At 39.6% G+C, this 18,861-nt stretch overlaps 1 protein-coding gene across 1 annotated transcript in view; it reads right to left on the reverse strand.

Moving 5' to 3' along the window:
- Positions 1-18,861, reverse strand: part of PLXNA1 (plexin A1) — a 395,300-nt gene that overhangs the window by 156,199 nt on the left and 220,240 nt on the right. The window contains exons 6-8 of the mRNA XM_089521294.1: positions 13,875-13,998; positions 13,516-13,669; positions 11,330-11,429 (exon numbers count right to left, since the gene is read on the reverse strand). Coding sequence (XP_089377420.1) covers positions 11,330-11,429; positions 13,516-13,669; positions 13,875-13,998 — 378 coding nt within the window. The remainder of the gene's footprint in view (positions 1-11,329; positions 11,430-13,515; positions 13,670-13,874; positions 13,999-18,861) is intronic.

Below are 18,861 nucleotides of genomic sequence, written 5' to 3' on the forward strand. Positions count from 1 at the left end.
AACCTAAATTACACAACTGGTATACAAGGACCCCCCAGGTTCCTAGCATACTGTAATCTCTATTGCTTGGCTTTGTACTTGACAGCTGAATTCCTGTTTCCTCCGACACCTGGCCATGTTCTGACTTCCTCTGCAGTTCTTCCATAAATTCATTCATGACAGAAACAGTAGAAAAAGGGTCAGGTAAGAAAAGAACACAATGTGCATTAAAAGGAATACTGTGTCCCTGAAGTTAACTTATTTTTAAAGTTCCAAAAAAAGAGAGTAGGCCATGAGGAGTAAAATGTCTTTTTCTAGGAATTCCTGTTCGAAAAGAAACAACTCCACAGAGCAGAATCCAGGGCTTATTCTGTTGAATGAAAGAACAATTTAGAAGCAAGCATCCCAGCCAACTACAGCATTATCACCATTCAAAGAGTCCCGTTATTTGTAATTTATGTACATACACAATGAGAGAAACAACTGTATTCTATGCAGTATCAAAAACAGTGTTATAAAAGTGTTATGACACATGCTAAGTGGTGGTATTTTTCAGTTACTCTGAACAGAAACTGGAAATAGGTAGCCTTTTGTCATTAAAATCAACAAAACTATTTTGCCTTTCTTGCCCTCATCCATACTAACTTGTTCCAGGATATCAAGCCAACTTATGGCAAACCATACTGCAGTCCTCCTGCATTATATCACTTTAGTGTAATAGTTTGGAGCGCTCAGATGTCAGTTACATGTGTTAAGGTCTGACTGCTATAGAAACTCAAGGAAGTCTAGCTAGCTTGGCCAACAGTCAAGAATTCTGGAAGGTGAAATCCAAAACATCTGGAGCACCAAAGTTTGGGAATCACTGTCCTAGAGTCTGTCATAAAAGCCCTCAATTTCTTCTTCCTCTGCCTCTGTGGATGTGCATAGACTTGGATTACAGTAATGTTGATGGGATTCCCCCAACTTCTAATTGACATGATTCGATTTGACTTTGCATTATATACTTTGACTATTTTGCTACATCTCTCCTCCTTATTAATGTCACCCCATTTCATCTTGTCTTTTCATTTCTTGAGTAGAAAACTGTAATTATCCAACACAAAATGTCCCATTCCTGTCCATTTTAGCTCTTTCGCCACAAGTACAGCAATGTTAACATTTCTTGTTTCACTATGTCTAGCTTCCCTTGGCTCATGTGTCTCACTTTCCATGTTCCTGGACATTCTTTTTGTTTTTCAGCATGTCTAATTGTTTCTCTATTCTGGTTTAATCCCTCTGTGCCCTTTGCCATATCCCTTTTTTGTTTGTGTCCTATACCTATGTCTTGATTCAATTTGGATTGTATAATCATAGGGTTTTCTTGGTGAAAGAATTTAATGAGGGGATCCATCATTGCCTCCCTCTGTGCAGTACTAACATGATTAGCTATGGTGTCACTGTCATTGTCTTTGAAAGATCCTCCATCAGTGTCACCCACCACCACTGTTACTGTCTAGTAATGAGAGCATAACCAACCTTTTTCTCCAAGTTTACCTTGTACTAAGAGAAGACAAACCAAACCGTGATGGCGATGCTCATCTTGCAATTATACCAGGCAGGCAGGTTATTGAGTGAGACTAGGGAGTTTATCACACAGGCGGGATCCCATGCAAAAACGGGATTTAAAGTGGGGGGGGGGGGGGGAATGCAAAAGCGGATTGATTTTCAGATGACGTCTGACATTAAACAAGGCAGAAAGTGGAAAACCCCCCGCAAAAGCAGGTTGTTTTTCAGACACATCAGGGTTAATGAACATTAACACGACATTAACCCAGAAAGCAAGTCAACAAAATGTGCCGCTTTTTACTTCTGGAATTTTCTGAAAGTAAAAAGCAGTGCGTTTTGTTGACTTTCTGTCCAGGTTAATGTCGCGTTAATGCTCATTAACTCCGATGTCGTCTGAAAAACAACTTGCTTTTGTGGGGGGGGGGGGGGGAGTTTCCTGCATTTTAAATCCCATTTCTGCATGGGATTTGGGCACTTTGCCTCCATATGATAAACTCCTTGGTGAGATGAACTATTCTACACAGGTACATGATGGCATTTCAGTGCATCAACACTGAAGTTTTCAGTTGATTTAAAAATTCCTAATAGTTTAAATTTTTAAATAATCAGTCAATTGGCACATTACTCAATATATAGGCAGCACAATTTTGAAGGAATTATAAAACAATTTAAAATCATATAAAAGAAAGCTATCCACCATTGTTGAAAGAAAAGAACATCTTTGGTACTTTCTTTTTTGTCCCATGTTATGGTATTAAACTAGAACCAAAAAAAAAGACTCAATAGTCATACAGTTTAACTAAGCAGTATCTGGTTATGTTAACAACCAGATCAATGAAAGTTGGTAGTCAACCATGGTGTTTGTTCAGATGTGAATCCCATTAAGTTCAGTGGGGCTTATTACTTACTATAAGTAGATAGGATTGCAGCCTTAGTTCTCTAAGCAAGAACCACCTGCCCTATTAGCAGAAGACATTATGAGTATGACAAACATTTACAAGTGAGTGCTATAGCAGAAACACCAGCAGCCTTCTACTCTGCAACTGTCCTTTTCGTGAACAAGACCCACCAATAATTGATTCAGAGCATTTTGATGTCATGTGCAAATCTACAGCGCTATATAAATAATAATAATAATAATAATAATAATAATGGAAAACAGCCCAATGAGCAAGAAAATACACAAAGAGACAGGAGTAAATAGAGGAGGAGGAAGGAGGAAGAAGGTTATGGAAACTGACTTAGGGGAAAGAATAAGGGCATAAGAAGATAGAAATTGTGTGCGGGGGAAGGATAGCATGAGTATTTTACATTAGAAATTTCATTTCTGTCATAATGGGTGCTACAAAGACTGTAGAAAGGCGTAAAAAGTAGATTCCTTGCCAGAAGCAACACATTTCTATACATACCAAGTCAGAAGAAGGGAAAGACGGAGCATAAATTCAGTGAGGAAAGGGGCAAGTACTTTTGAAAGCATTTGTCAACAAGAAGCACACTGGAAAAGAAAATGACATGCATGTTCCATACTGATGGAAAAAGTATTCTGAGGATTCCTGGACCTACTTTCCTGACTAAATCTCGGTTGTTACACATTATATGTGGCACTGCAGGAAGAGGGTTTTCCTATAATGTATTGTGCATTTGGGAGGGTGTAAAATAATGAACATTATTAAATGTTTCTATTAATTTGCAGATAGATGATGAAGGATCTGATAAAGACTTAATTTAGCAGGGCAATTCGTACTCATTCCCTGCAGGGATGTCTCAGATGATATGTGAATGTAGACCGAGTGCTGCTTGTCCTTGCTGGTGATTTGCCCCTGAGTATATTTATACTACACAGTCATAGCAGTTTCATACTACTTTAACAATCACTGCTGCCTGGGATCTATAGATAAAAAAAATAATTATCTGCTAGACAGCTGTAATGCTGCAATTCACAGGGATATCACAAGCAGAGGCCTTTCACATCTCCTGCATCTGATTCTTTAAACTGGGAATGTCAATCAATGGACCTGACACACGTAAAGCATATATTCCACCAATGAGTGATGATCCTTCCCTTGAAGAAAAAAACATACAGCTATTCTGAGCCTGCAAAATTACTTTTGCAAGAAGTCTCTTGCTATAAGTGCCCCCAGAAGGCTCTGCCTGTAGAAGCTAATCCTTCACAGAAAAAGATACAATCCAGCCATAGTTAAACGTCTTAGTTTCCAGTGAGGAAAATAAGCCTTTTTTAGGTTGCCAAAATAATATATGAAACAAAAACATGTAACTGTAGCTGGATCATGCCCTATAAACCCCATAAGATACCATGACAATCTCAAATTTAAACTTTTATAATTACCTATAGAAGATGCACTTTAACATGACAGCTGTCCTGTCCATTGATAGACACTTTCCCACATTGACTTTTTCCAAAGTCAACTGATTTTATCAGAGGATCTTAACAGCTTGGTCCCTTTTTACTCTATGTGATCTAATTCTTAATTCCTACTCTGTCTGATCTAATAGACTGCCTTTTCCTCTATAACTTATTACCCTCTCTGAAACTGACTAGCTTCAGAGTCAGTTTCACTAGTACCTTTGTAACTGTTCCTTTGTGGTAAATCTAGATAGTCTAACATTCTCAGCAGCTGTCCCTTTCTTGTGGATTAATCTTCTTTGGGAGGTCTGCCAGAATTAGACCCTAGATAGCTTTCGCAATTGGCATAATTTTCCTCTATTTCCAAAAGTGAGAAAAGTGCAGAGAATCCCTATTGTCCAAAACATCAGTGAGAAAAAAATGCAAGGCCACTGGATATGTTGTCCTGTTAGTCCATTTTTCAAATGTATTTACCCTACAAATATTCTAAGGTTTTGGAGAACTAATGCAAACAAACCTTGCCCATTCTTCTCCTAATGCCACTAACTGTGCCAGCTTTGTTGAAGCATCTCCAATTTACACTAGTCACTCAGATTGTCCATAATTTTTATTTTTATTATTAATATTTTTGCTCCCTTTAATCATTTGAAAATCATGCACAGCAGCACAGCCCATTCAGTCTCAAGAAGAAGCTAACCTGGGGCTTTTTGTCTTTTGTTTATGGTTTTTGCAATTCTTGTATGATTTTAATGTTTACTGTTTATGTATTTTAATTGTTTGTAAACCGCCCTGATCTGATGGAAGGGCGGTATATAAATAAAATTTTTATTATTATTTATTTTATTATTATTTAATGCTCATATTCCTGGGCTCTTGACCCAAATAAAGCTCTGCTCAGATGTAACAGCTGAACATAATGCATGGTGATCAGAAAACTCCATAGGAAGAGCGTAAGTGCCACTGAGAACCAGATTGTTCTTGAGAGGGGGAACTGTCAGCCTAGGTTATAAATTTCTTTCTATAAATATTGTTAAACCTGGACTTAAATTTCTATTAAATGCAAACATTCTATTAAGTTGGCTTTATATAGTAAATAGATTGTGTCATATTGCTAAGGCACAAACATCTTTGGAGGGAGGAAGTGTAGTTCAGTGTTGCAACTGGGTCCCTTCCCAAACCCATACCATGACCCTATTGACACATACACCTTCTTGATCTTGAAATAAACATTTCTATTTTAATTCTGAAATTACACCATTCTCTAAAACACCTTCCCCCATTTTGCTATTTTGTGTAACACCCAGCCTAAATAAAAGTCCTAGAAAGCTTGTTGATTATTTTGTTAAAAGAACTGCTGATAATATGATTTGCACGCAGTGTCCTCCGGATCATTGTTTCTGGATTTTAAGGTAAACTACTCTTCCTGCCAGCTGTCCCTCAGTTCTGCTTATGGGCAAAACTATCTTCTGGATGGCAGTCCTTGAAAGAACACTTCATATAAAATCACTCTGAACCTGAAACAACAGGTCCCAGTTCTATAGGACAAGCACCCAAAAGCCTCATGCTATTCTCTGTCCTAGGGAAGGGCCTATGCCAAGATCTCACTAATCAGGAAATATTTCTTCACATTAGCTCCAGCAAATCTCACAAGATCTAAAAACCAGCTACTCAGTTACTGGGAAGTAAGTGTCCCCAATATCTCCATGCAGCCTCATTTTTCCACAGGGCAAACAGGGTTGAAGTCTGGACTGAATCTTTAGGATTCTGACATACAGACTTGACAAGTTAAAATACTTCTGATCTCCCTACTGTATAATTATTCAGTGATACATAAATAGCTGAAAAAATGGAAAAGCAGAAACTACAGCACATACTAATGTGTCATAGGAGTTCTATCAAAGAGGCCAAGAAGCTACCTTCTAGAAATTAAGTGCCATAAATAATTTCATGGCAGCTTGCCAAGAAGGTGTCTCCTAACATCACCCGCTGGAAAGTGGTCATGTCAAAACATATCCAAGCAACATGTAATACTTGTAGGTCTCAGACACACCTCAATGTGCATCTTCTGTGAGGTGTATCAGAACAACAGTCACTATGCTGCACATAGAAGACATGTCTACCAATGGTTATTTAGCATAACAACTGTTTTACCTCTGACTGCCAGTTGCTGAGGAAAAGCAGAAAGATATCATTGTTCCTTTCACGCCATATGAACGCACCCAGCAATATTTGGATGTCCCCTGCTTGGAAACAGAATACCAGACTAGATGACCTTTGATCCAATTAACCACAACCCTTCTTATGTTCTTTTTAGTCCTGCGTGTATGACACTAGTACTGTCAGCTTCACTATAGCTAATGAAATGACACAATCCTTGTTCTACTATATGCTTGTAGGATATTGAAAAATCCAAGGTATAAAATCACTAAGAATTTGATTTTCTTCTACAATGTTCCTTTAGAAATGAAGCCAGAGCTTGCATTCTTCATCTTGGAAAACAGGCTAATGCATGCTGCAGAGTTTACAAGCCTAGTGGAGATGAACACAGATCAGGGGAAGAGCAAGAGAGAGTCAAAGAAACAGAGCATCTTGTCTGGGATTTTAGAAAATGTTGCAAAGAGAAGCTACTGGCATTAGTGAAAAGAGTGGAGAGAAAAAAATAAAAGTAATTTGCCTAAACAAGTATTGTCAACAAGAGGCAGGGAAAATTCCTTGCAGAAATAATGAAGGTCCAATAGCCACACTAAATCACTGCAGCTAATACATGTTCACAAATATTATTTTATTACTTGTTTTCATGGATCCTGATTGATCAGTCCTCCTTTGTGAACACTGTTAAAGCCAGGGGGACAGCAGAAAAGAGTATGGAAACAATAACAATAAGATCTATAAACAGTCACTGACATCAAACACACTCAAATGAATTTACAAATATTAATATAGGCATTATTTGATTTTTAAAGTAATTCACCTAAAATTAAAATTCAACCTGGTCATAAATCAACCATGATTGCTGTTTGTTGCTATTTACTAGGTTTTTTTGTGTGCTGCATACATGCTGTCATTTTGCCCTTCTGGAACAAGATTACTTAACCCAAAATAAGTTCTCCTTGATTCTCCTTTATTGTATAAAGATCACATTAGTGTGTGTGTGTGTGTGTGTGTGTGCGCACGCGCGCATGCGCGCGCACACAAATATGCACTTTAAATCATGGTGTATGTAATACCAATTAAATGAAAGACAGAGAATAGGAGAAAAAGTTCTGTAAAAAATCCAGGCGAGGAAGCAGGTCTAGCTCAAAACTCTACTTTTGCTGTCACCCAGGAGCCAAGATTTGCCCTCCAAAGGTAGACAGCAGGCAGTCCTGGCACCATCCCGTCAGGAAAGAACTTGATGCAACTCTTCTTTGTGTCTGTTCCAGATTCCACTTCCCAGATTAGAGTCCTGAGTGCTCCATCTTGATGTTCAGCTTTTACACTCTTGAACATCCTACTGGATATGGACTTTTCCCCAGCAGACAAGTGCAGGCAGGCTCTCAAAGACTCTCCCTCAGAACTAGAGCCCAATATGAAAGTAGCCATTGTAAGTATCTCAGCAGCTCTTAGGATACTAGCATCTCTTTGCTGCTCTTTTATTTTTATGCCCTACAGGCTATCCTTCTAATTATGTACAGTTGTCCCTCCATATTTGCTAGGGTTAGGGGAACAAGACTCCTGTGAATATGGAAAAAACGCAAATAACAAAAACACTGTTTTTACCTGAGAGGACACCTCTCTAGGAATCTCTAGGTCCTCCAGTGCAACTCTGTGGTCAATGTCCAACATACACTGACCATACAAATGGTTTTTCAGTGCAACTTTTAGTTAAAGTTGACCACAAAGTTGCACTGGAGGACCTAGACAGTCCTAGAGAGAACATATTAATGAAATCCGTGAATAATCAAATCCGCAAATATCAAAGCCGCAAATATGGAGGGATGACTGTATTATTATTTCCTCCTCCCCTTTATTCTTTCCAAGCCGTCACACTCCAACTGGTCTGTTGGTTATGGACTACTCACTCACTTGAATTTTAATGTGCGGCTTTATTCAGAAATAACAATAAACTGTAAGTTGATAGAATCACAAAACCTTAGAGCTGGAAGGCGCCACAAGGACTATCTAGTCCAACCCCCTGCCATGCAGGAATAATCCTCTTAAATCCAAAAGAGATCAAGGGTATTGACATGTATGAACCGGTAAGCACATGCTCACCTTTTATGAGCTGTAAGTATAGCTCCCTGCAACTTTTATGGAGCACAACCATTTTATTCCTAAGAAGCAGAGACAAACACAACTATAGGACTCCTGAAAGATGTCCTCTTTTTAAAGACTTCCAGTGAGGGAAAGTCCACTACACCCGAGGCAGCCTATTCCACTACGGAACAGTTCTTACAGTAAATAAGTAGTTCCTAATGTTTAGGTTGGGGATGTGTTGGCTCAGAGGTAAAAATGTTGATTCTGATTATTGCAATATTGGCAGGTCAAGGCCCAGGTGCCATGTGATGGAATGAGCTCCCATCATTAGTCCCAGCTTTTTGCCAACCTAGCAGTTTAAAAGCATGTAAAAGTGCAAGAAGATAAATAGGTACCACTTTGGTGGGAAGGTAACAGTGCTCCATGCAGTCATGCTGGCCACATGACCATCAGAGTTGTCTTCTGACAAGGCTGGCTCCCTCGGCTTAGTCATCACCCCCTACAGTCATACATGAGTATACAATCTTGTCAAAGGGGAAACCTTTAACTTTTTAAATGTTTAGATGGAATCCTTTTCCTTATAATTTGAATCTACTGGTTTATGTTCAGGTCTTTAGAGCAGTAAAAAACAAGTTTACTCCCCTCTTCTATATGACATCCTTTCAAATATTTAAATATTGCTATCATGTCACCTCTCAGTCTTTTCTTCTCCAAGCTAAATGTACCCAACTCCCTATGACATTCCTCATAAGGTTTGGTTTCCAGGCTTTTAATGCTTTTGGCCACCTTTCTCTGGAAACATTCCAGCTTATCAACATCCTTTTTGGAATAGTGGTGCCCAGAACTGGACACAGTATTCCAGGTGAGATCTGACCAAATCAGAGTAGATTAGCACTAGTACTCTATCTAATGCCCACTCTAAATTAGCATTAAAAGGAGAAGCTAAAGCAAGCCCAACTGGAAAACTGGAAGCTCTAAGTACATGGTCTGCTGGCCCCAACTGGCAGGTGGTTGAAGGCAAGAGGAGAACTGGGAGCAATTTCAGTGGAGGTGGGTGGAAGTAAATTAGGATGAGGAGGTGTTGTGAAGTAGGTTTCTCTCTCTCCAGTGAAGTAGAAACTTCCTTGTAGAAGGTGGCTTGTAGAAACGTCCTACAAATGATTCTACTTTCTGACAGTGGGAACAAACAGCTCATATCTGGAGGTATTTGTCTTGCTTTCTCTAATGATATCAACAAAAACTGATGGTCATCTGTCAGGGATACTGCAGTTTCCAGGTTTGGACTGAATGGCTTCTAACACCCTTTCAGGTTCTTAAATATTTGACTGCTAAACATTTGCTACTGAACAAGCAGTATATATAACCAACACTTTAATCTTGCTTACATTCATGTATCAATGTGATAATTGGTTTAGGGAAGGTGACTATTCCCAGCCTGGAGTAGGTTTGTGCACTTTGACATGATGTGGTTCCAATCCATCCACTCACTCTCCTGGCCCTGGAGGCTATAGGACAGAACTGTGATTTTGAAAACAGTCATAGGCAGCAGGAAGCAAATGGATGGACTGCAGCAGCATTTGGTGGACAGATTTGGAACAGTCACTTGGCACATGAAAATCTTTTCTGTCAGAGAGCACACCAAGGCCCTACTGTGAATGAGACATAGCAAATCTAGCACATACAGATGCACATTGAAAACAGCTGTCAGCGACCAAAAAAATAACCCCTCGTTTGTTTCATTTGGAGTGACTCTTAAACAAATACTTTCCAGTACAAAGAATATTCCATTTCACTATGCCAGCCCAACAACCAACAGCAAGTAGCGGACTAGGGAAGTAAAGTCAGCTTTACCTTGTTAAGTGTTTCTGTGACAACTAGCTAGACACTGTGGAGTTGGTCCTCTTGTACACAGTGCCATGAAATGTATCTATTAGGAGACATATAACCTAGTTCTACAGGTTTCAATAAGAAAAACCTGCTACTATTTTAAAATTTAATCTACATCAAAATGGATTTTTAATTTTTAGTTTTTTGTGGGGTTTTTGGGCTATGTGGCCTGAAAAACCCACAAAAAACTATGGATGCCAGCTAAGAAACCCTTCGACTTCACAATGGGTTTTAATTTTGTTTGTGCCAGGCACAATTGAGCTATATTATATCCATATGCGAATGTAAGCTTCTAACAGATGTATGCAGATCATACTGCTGCCCATTTTAAATTCATACTTACAGAGTGAGCATAAGAAGCTACCTCATAGAGGCTTTGTCCACTTGTGGCAGAGGTGGCTTAAGCGTGGCCCTGGGGCTGCAGGCAGCCCCCAATGCTATTTTTGTGGCATTTGTCCCTTAAAACTCCCCAGACCACTCTTATTCTGGTCATAAAAAAGGGCAAATTTCTTCTCCAAGAAGGATTTAAGAGCAGCAGTTCACCTTCACACATACCCTGTTCGGTTTACCATAAAAATGCCCATCTTTCAAACCCAGAACTGGACTCTTTCCAGATTTATTTTTCTTTTTCTCTTTCCTTTCCTTTCTGGTTTTGGTTGTCTATGCATATTGAAGAAGATTGCAGGGGATGAAAAATGGCTCTCAAACCCACTACAGTTGCTCACCCCGGGCTACATTACTGTCTACTTTGACCGGCAACAGCTCTGAAGGGTCCCAGGAAGGAATCTTTGATATTGCATGATCCTTTTCTTTAAATGTGTAGAACAAACATATAGAAAGATTCTGCATACCAGTTGACACTGGTTTACATCACTGTAGAACAACACACACACAGTAAACTAAATACATATACATATACATATATACTCATACAATCCAGCACATTTATGCTGAATCTGTTTACTCAGATGCTCCTGACTAAATCGATTCTAATGCCAGTGGCTGAGGAACAGAATCCATCTTCTCTTCACCAAGAGAAAGAAAAGGGGATTATCTTGCTCAACATAAGGTAGTCTCTCATACCCAAATGCCTTGTCCAAGGGACAAGAAATGCAAGATATGCTTGTACTCGTTTAACTTAAACATGTCAATCTCCAAGTAAAACTGTTTTGTATTAAACCTGGTCTTATCCTGTACACACCTGTCTACACACCAACTCACCCACTTAGTATAATTATGTCTGCCACATACTGTTCTCAGCCTTCTAGAAAAAGAAGAAAATCCCTGAAGAGGAGAAGAAAGGTTTGTGCTACTTACGATTGGTGAACACTACAGTTGTAAAAGACAAAATCCACAGCTGCAAACTTCTTCCCCGTTTCTTTGGATTTGAGGTAGAGTTTTACTACTCGCTTATCTCCTAGAACAGAACCAAACAGCCACATAGATCACCTACAGAGTAGAGACTGAGTTGCATGAACATACAGAAAGAACAGAATGCACTTTTTAGCAACACCCAAACTGCAAGACCTGGAGTGATTTTAACTGAATTGAGAGGATCCACATAAAGCTCAGTTAGTTTAGAAAAAGAGCCACAACTGGTATAGAAGAAAGAGTATGATCCTTCTACACAGTGGGCTTATGCCCTTCAATATCACCTGCTGTGGTGCCTCCCCATCAGCCTTCCAATGACCCAGAACATTGCTGAGGGTGGCAGTTTTGCGATCTATGAGAATCCCTTAGGGCCTGGAATAACTGCCATGCCAGACAATGCCCCCTCAACAGTGCCCATACTGTGGGTGGCAGTCTTCCAGCTCCAGATATCTGTTTGGGAGTCTCATGCAGTTGCTGGGCAAGTGAGAAAGGGACCTGAGGCTCTTTCTTGATTGCCCAGCAGCCACACCATTACAAATATGAACGCAGAGCAAAAATACACCTTAAGGTACCGATGATTCAACAGTTCTCCCTGTGTACTGAAAGATCTGAACTCCGAGGATGTAACAAATTATTTCAAAGGTTTTCTCCATGCTAAGAATGACTATGAAATTATTTGTACATTTCTGAATGACTTTTTTGCACTTCAGAACTGCCTTGAAGAAAAATCATCTGAGCAAAATTTATGGGGGTTTTGGTGAAAAAACATTATTCCCCCGACCACAATGTATTTTACACAAATGCATAATTTTATGTGCAATCATGTTTGTTCTTTGTACATATCAATTTTTCACCAAAAGAGTCCTGAAATGTGAAAAAATTCATGGGAGTTAACCATTTTCTTGACAAGAATGTATTGATGATCCAAAACTAACAAAATGAATTTCAGTAGGGAGAAATGTAAGGTACTACACCTAAGTAGGGAAAAAAATGAAATGCATAGATACAGTCTGCCCTTCGTATCTGTGGGGGATCCATTTCAGACATCCCTGTAGATAAGGAAAAATGAGAGACCTCAGGTCCCATTGTCCTCAATGGCATGCACACATCCCCATTGAAAGCAATGGGGCTTACCATTCGCAGATGCTTAAATCTGCAGATGGCAAGTCTGCAGATATTTAGAGTCTGCTGTATAGGATGGGTGACACCTGGTTTGACAACAGTATATCTGAAAGGGATCTAAGAGTCTTAGCAGATCACAAGATGAATATGAGTCAACAGTGTGATTGATCACATCTCATCTGGAATACTGTGACCAGTTCTGGTCACCACAATTCAAGAAGGATAATGATAAGCTGGAATGTGCCCAGAGGAGAATGTCCAAAAATGGTAAAAGCTCTGAAAACTTCACCAATCAGAGAAGGCTTAGGGAGCTGGGTATATTTAGCCCAGAGAAGAGAAGGTTAAGATGTGAGAAGACAGGAATGTTTAAGTATTTGAAAGTGTCATAATGAAGTTGGACCAAGCTTGTTTTCCTCTACTCCAGTGACTAGGACATGGAGCAATTTATTTAAACTAGAGAATGAGAGATTCCACCTGAACATGAGGAAGAAATTTCTGATGGTAAGAGATGTTTGACATTGAAATACACTGCCTTGGAATGTGGTGGAGTCTCCTTCTTTGGAGGTTTTTAAACAGAGGCTGGATGACCATCCTTCAGGAATGCTTTGATTGTGTATTCCTGTATGGCAGGAGGTTCAACTGGATGGCTCTTTTGGACATTCTATGATGTGTCAAGACACACTTTCTCATTAGGAAACACTTATGAATATTGCTTATATTTCTAGTGAATGCCCACAAAAATCACATACAAGCACTTTTTCTTATCACCTGAAGAGCAATAAATTGGTTTAAAAAAAAAAACAAAAAAAAAACCTAATTTTAAACCAAGGAAATAAATAAAATGTGATAGACTGGTCCAGCTATCATTTTACTCAACTGTTTTTTTGGGGGGTGGGTGGGGGGGGGTTGGAAAATCCATATTCCCTGCATAATATTCTCAAAACATTCTACGCACAGACCATCTGCTCAAGATTCATTTAACACACCTAGACTAAACATCCCACACTCACCTCTCCCTCTAGTAATAGGGATGACATCTTTTGTAGAAGGAGAACTGCAGTAGATTCTACCATCTTCAATACGACTTTCTGATTCTGTAAAATCTTCAAATGAGCAATTCACACCAGCCGAAAGATCAGGGACGTTCCAGGCCTGCAGAACCAGCTGAAAGAGTAGACAGGAGAAGGTCATACTGAAAAACAGCAAACATTTGTTCAGAAGTCCATTAAAAAAACAATCTAATAGCAAAATCCACATACTGCACTATGTCCACAACCCAGACTAGTCCATTCTTCCTAAAGGAAAAGACTCTTATCAAATGAAACTAACATACCAAGTCCTATAGAGGATTCAAGGCTAAGTGACATACCGAGACTTCTGACATTGTGACTGATATATTCTTGGGTTGAACAGTAAGCTGAACACATTGTCGTAGATCTGAAGCAAAGCGTTGAAGCTCATCTGCTCGTTCGCACCGATCCTTCCGTGAGCAGCTGTGGGGAAATAGAAAGACGTATCGATTATGATGGCCTTGTGTCGTAACATTCAACAGTAAAAACTGCACAGACTTCTTTTTGGTTCTATTGGTGATCCATTTTTTGTCTGTCTGTCTGTCTGTCTATCTATCTATGTCTGCCAAACTTTTGGTGCATAACATTCCAAAAATAATAGATAACTGCACACATCACCCTCTCTAGCAACCACAAAAACACTTCCTATCCATAGTTTCAGCTTTGACCTAAATCCAATTGTAATTCATAACTAGAATGACCCAAGGTATTAGCAGGAACCTAATAAACCAACACTTATGTAAATTGCATTGATTCAATTGGTCTGCAGCTAATTAGGACTAACAACTAGATTTAGGATGTAGAGAGATCTTGTAGCTCCTTTCAGACTAACTGAAAGAAAGAAAATGGCAGCATGAGCTTTCATAGACTTCAGTCTACTTCCTCAGATGCATTTAGTAGAGTGGAAGCCAGGTACAGACATATATATGCCATTGGTATTGTACCTGGGTATATTTCTTGAAGAGGTTGATGGATTTCCACTCCATTCAGCTAAATTTGGTGCTTTCCATAGTGGTAAAATAAAGCAGCTACAAGATCTCTCTACGTACTGATTCTATAGACTGACACAATTATATCTTTGAATTCTACAACTAGATTCAGGCTTCTGTAAACAACTTTCTTATGCTATTTAGCTTCTTTTTATATTATACTTTGATCTCAAAGCATTCTAAAAATGACTATAGAAAGAAATTCAGTTTTGTTACAGGCCACTACTGTGGTGGCATTCAAAAACTAATAATTTAGCTCTGAAAAGTAAAAGATGAGCATCTTTTCATGTTACTTTTTCCATCATGAAAATGAATCACAGTTTTAGAGAAAATGGCATTTTACACCTCTGTTGTACAGACCTATGTATATCTTCTCAGAAGCATGTCCAAATGAATTCAGTAGTAGTTACTACTACATAAATGTGTAGACGTTAGTAACCTGAATGTCACAGGAATTATCTGCTGTCACAGAAAACTATTATCTAGATATTGAGGGCTGCACATTCATGCAATTAAATGTGGCTCAAAAGGTGGTAGCTTTGCTCTTCTGGCATCAGGTTACTTAAAGGCTTACATTTCTTTTGCAAGATTAAGTTACACTCTCTTTCTTTGTAAGATTTTTTTAACCGGGTTAATCTTTAATCCTTATAATTACTTCTAATTTAATGGTTTAAAATATTGATTTATCTTGTCCCAATTGAATCATAACTTTCAGTAACATTATTTCAGGATATGTTTCATCTGCTCATAACACTTGCATTCTGTGTTGACTACTAAGGCTTCTGACCAACACAATAAACTAAACTAAGAAATTAAGACTGTTGGGTAATTTCACATGCATTTCTAAGCTATAATTATTACAAAAACCCAGCAAAGTAAGAATGTATCACAGAGCAGGAAGATACTTCATAGGACTTCTAGTCCAAAACATTACCAATACAAGAAATCCACAGCCATAACTCTTCCCTTTAAGTAGCCACCCCTTTATTTAAAATGCCTCCAACAAATGAGACTTTGCTATCTTCTGACCTGGTTTGTTCAGCTGCGGAAAAAACTGTATCACCAGGCCATTCAGCCTAAAGTTTAGTCTAAATCCTTCCTCTTATAATTTGACTCTGCTGATTTAAATCTTATCCTCTGGAACAAAAGAAAACCAGTTTGCTTCATTTTACATATAACACTCATTCATATATTTGAGGATAGTAACTGTATCACTTCTTAAGTGTTTCCCCTCTAGCCTAAACCTGTTCTTCCAGGATTTTAGTCTCCAGGCCCATCATCATCTTTGCCAACATTTGTGGACAAATTTCATTTTGTAAAGGCCACTTCTTAAACTGTAGATGCCAGAATATCATTATTCTCAATACTGCAGATAGGCAAGGCTAAGAGTGTCCTGCCTAAGGCCACCTACTGAGTTGTGTCAAAGACAGAATTAGACATGGGGATTTCTAGTTTATGGCCCAAGTCTCCTTACACAAGTCATCTAAATGAGTCCAGGACACTTGTATATTTGAACTAAGGCTTTCTTCTTATCTGAAGACCAGGAGCTTGAGAATGTTATTGTGTAGGACTCCCACTGGCCATACTGGTTGGAGGACTATGGGAGTTGGGAATCCAACAAAGGAACATTCCCAAACTTAGGCAAGAGAAAGAACAAGGCTCACCCGCTAGCTATAACCTCCCTGCTTCATGCATTCCTCCTCCCCTCTATGAAACTTAGCCTAGATGAAGGGCTACTGCACTTTCCTTTCTGCCCTGAAGGCCCACACATCACACTCATTTCTTTTTCAGATCCTCCACAAGCAGCTCCAGATATGGCAGATATTTCATGAGGGCAACACCCCCTCCCCTGAGCACTCTTCTATCCAGGTATGCTGCCTTCATTTAATGAGTTTCCTTTGCTTCTCCTCCCTGAATCTGCGATAACATTATTTCATTATGGAAAGCGTTTTAATTAAGCAGAGGGCAATATAGAAAAGCAGATACACATGCGCGTTTCAAGGGCCCAGTAATCTCAGTGATTTATCTCTTAAGCAAACGCCAGTTTGACATCGTACTGCAGAGTTCCTGAGCCACCACTGCATCCCACTCGTCTCCCTGAGGTGCTTCAGGGAAAGAGATGTCTTTGAGTTTAATTAAAATGCTCCACTTGGCTAAACAGTCAGGGCTTTTGCAGCTTCTAAGGCAGTTTTGCTCCTTTGGGAACCCCCCCCCCCCATGTCTTTTCATTTCAATGTTTATCTCTTATGCTACCTTTCCCCATTCTTCTGTTCTATGGTATCCAACTGCTAGTCTGAAGAGCCGTGGGTTATAGGCTAGATTAGACTGCTAACAGTAGCTAAACAGAAAATATAGATGTTAGAGGAGATCCAAACACTAATTAGAAGGTAAAATATGGAACTGAGGACAAGAGTAGGCAACTGTGGCCTCTCTAGATGTTTAGCCTCTAACTACTTCACCATTGGCCCTACAGGCTTAGACTGATGAAGAGGGGGAGGGAAAACATCTGGAGGACCACATCAGGACCATTCATGATTTAGGGACTAGGTGTTGGTCTATGAGGGTCATTTTATGAGACACATTTAGAATGGAGTGAGGAACTACCAAGGGTTGTGGGGCTGCTTTGCTCTTGAGAATAGCAACATACACCCAGAAGTTAACTTCACTTTAAAAAGTGAAGGGGATAAATGCCTGAAAACAAGATGAAATGGCCAATAATGCTCCCCCTGTCAGACTTGGAAGGCACTATTAGTCTTTCTAGTATAAAAAGTATCCCTCATGGGAACTCTTGGGAAGCCACAAAATGGCCTAGGGGGCAGCTGCATATGGTTCATGGGCTTCCCTTTTGTCCATGCAAGGTTTAGAGGTAACAAGCTTCCTCCCCCATGCTGTTTCTCTGAACTTAAATTACCATTATATCTGGCAGTTTATTCCCATGGATATTACCAGTTTGCGAACTGTTCCTGGATTGGCAGCTCTGGAAAAAGAAAGGCCTCTGTACCTCTTCAGATCAGAGCCACTGTCAAAGGGAATAATCTCTGGAGTCCTTGACTTCTTTCCAAGTCTGACTAACAGGAAGTGATGTGGCATCTGTAACTAGGTGCTGTCAACCATCATAGTGGGAAACATTTGATTGCCAAATGCCTTTGGCATTTTATGTCAAGAAGTAGGACAGTATTTAGATTGGATTTAAATAAGTTTTTTTGTGAAGCACAAGCAAGGCAAGGATAAGATGCTCTCAAATCCAAGGGCAGATAGATCAGAATGGTTCTGTATTATTATCACATTTCTCCCATTCTTCACCATTCTATGGGTGTGGAGTAACTCATAATATATATATATATATATATATATTTAAAATTACTGTTATGATACCACTGCCTCTTAAGATATGCTGGACACTGGCCCCAGAACAGTGAATTTCTCTTTTGGGTCCACAGCTTGTGTCAATCTATGCTGTGGAAAAGCAGCTCCTGCTGCTTTCCAGGATTGGAAAGCATGGTTTTAGTTTTCATCAACCTACACATTTGACGTTCAGAAACCCCCAATGCCCAAGGCAACTGGCAGCTCAAAGCAGGTTGCCGTCAATCAGATCTGCAATGCATAACAGCAGAGACAATGACTAAGAATTCACACTGGCGAGACAGGCCCACATCTCCCTACTTGCAGTGACCTGGTAGAGACTACTAACCAAGTCCCTTCTCTTGCCCAAGACCCAGTGGCATGTCACTGAAGCCCAGCAGGAGAAGGGGGCCTTCTGGCAGCAGCAATGGACAGAATAACTCATCAGTGAGAAGGTTAGAGGAAAATCTGTTGAGTTGGCTTGGTTTTTTTTTTTTTTTCTTTTCAATACATGATATTCAGGGTTGGATATGCATTGGGCCCTTGGTATCCACTGGGGTTTGGTTCTAGGACCCCCCTCCCCCCAATGGATATCAAAATCCATGGATGCTCAAGTCCTATTGCATACAATGGCATAGTAAAATGGTGTCCCTTGTATAAAAATACAAAATCAAGGTTTGCTTTTGGGAATTTATATTTTTTGGAATATTCTCAGTCTATGGATGCTTGAATCTGTGGATAAAAATTCTATGGATATAGAGGGCCAATGATATTTCAGCATTTGTACCAAGACTAGTTAACCAAGCAAATCAGCTGCATTTCTGACAGCCTGTCTCTGAGAAAGAGAGGCCCGTTACAGACAGCCCAAAAGGGCCGGTCTCGGGCCGCTGCCGGTTGCAGCGCGGAGGAGTCACAGCAGCCAAACCGCGCGACTCCTCCGCGCTGCAAAGAAGGA

This window comes from Sceloporus occidentalis, unplaced genomic scaffold (assembly GCF_023333645.1).
Source record: "Sceloporus occidentalis isolate IW3139 unplaced genomic scaffold, rSceOcc1.0.p SCAF_1, whole genome shotgun sequence".
Lineage (NCBI taxonomy): Eukaryota > Metazoa > Chordata > Lepidosauria > Squamata > Phrynosomatidae > Sceloporus > Sceloporus occidentalis.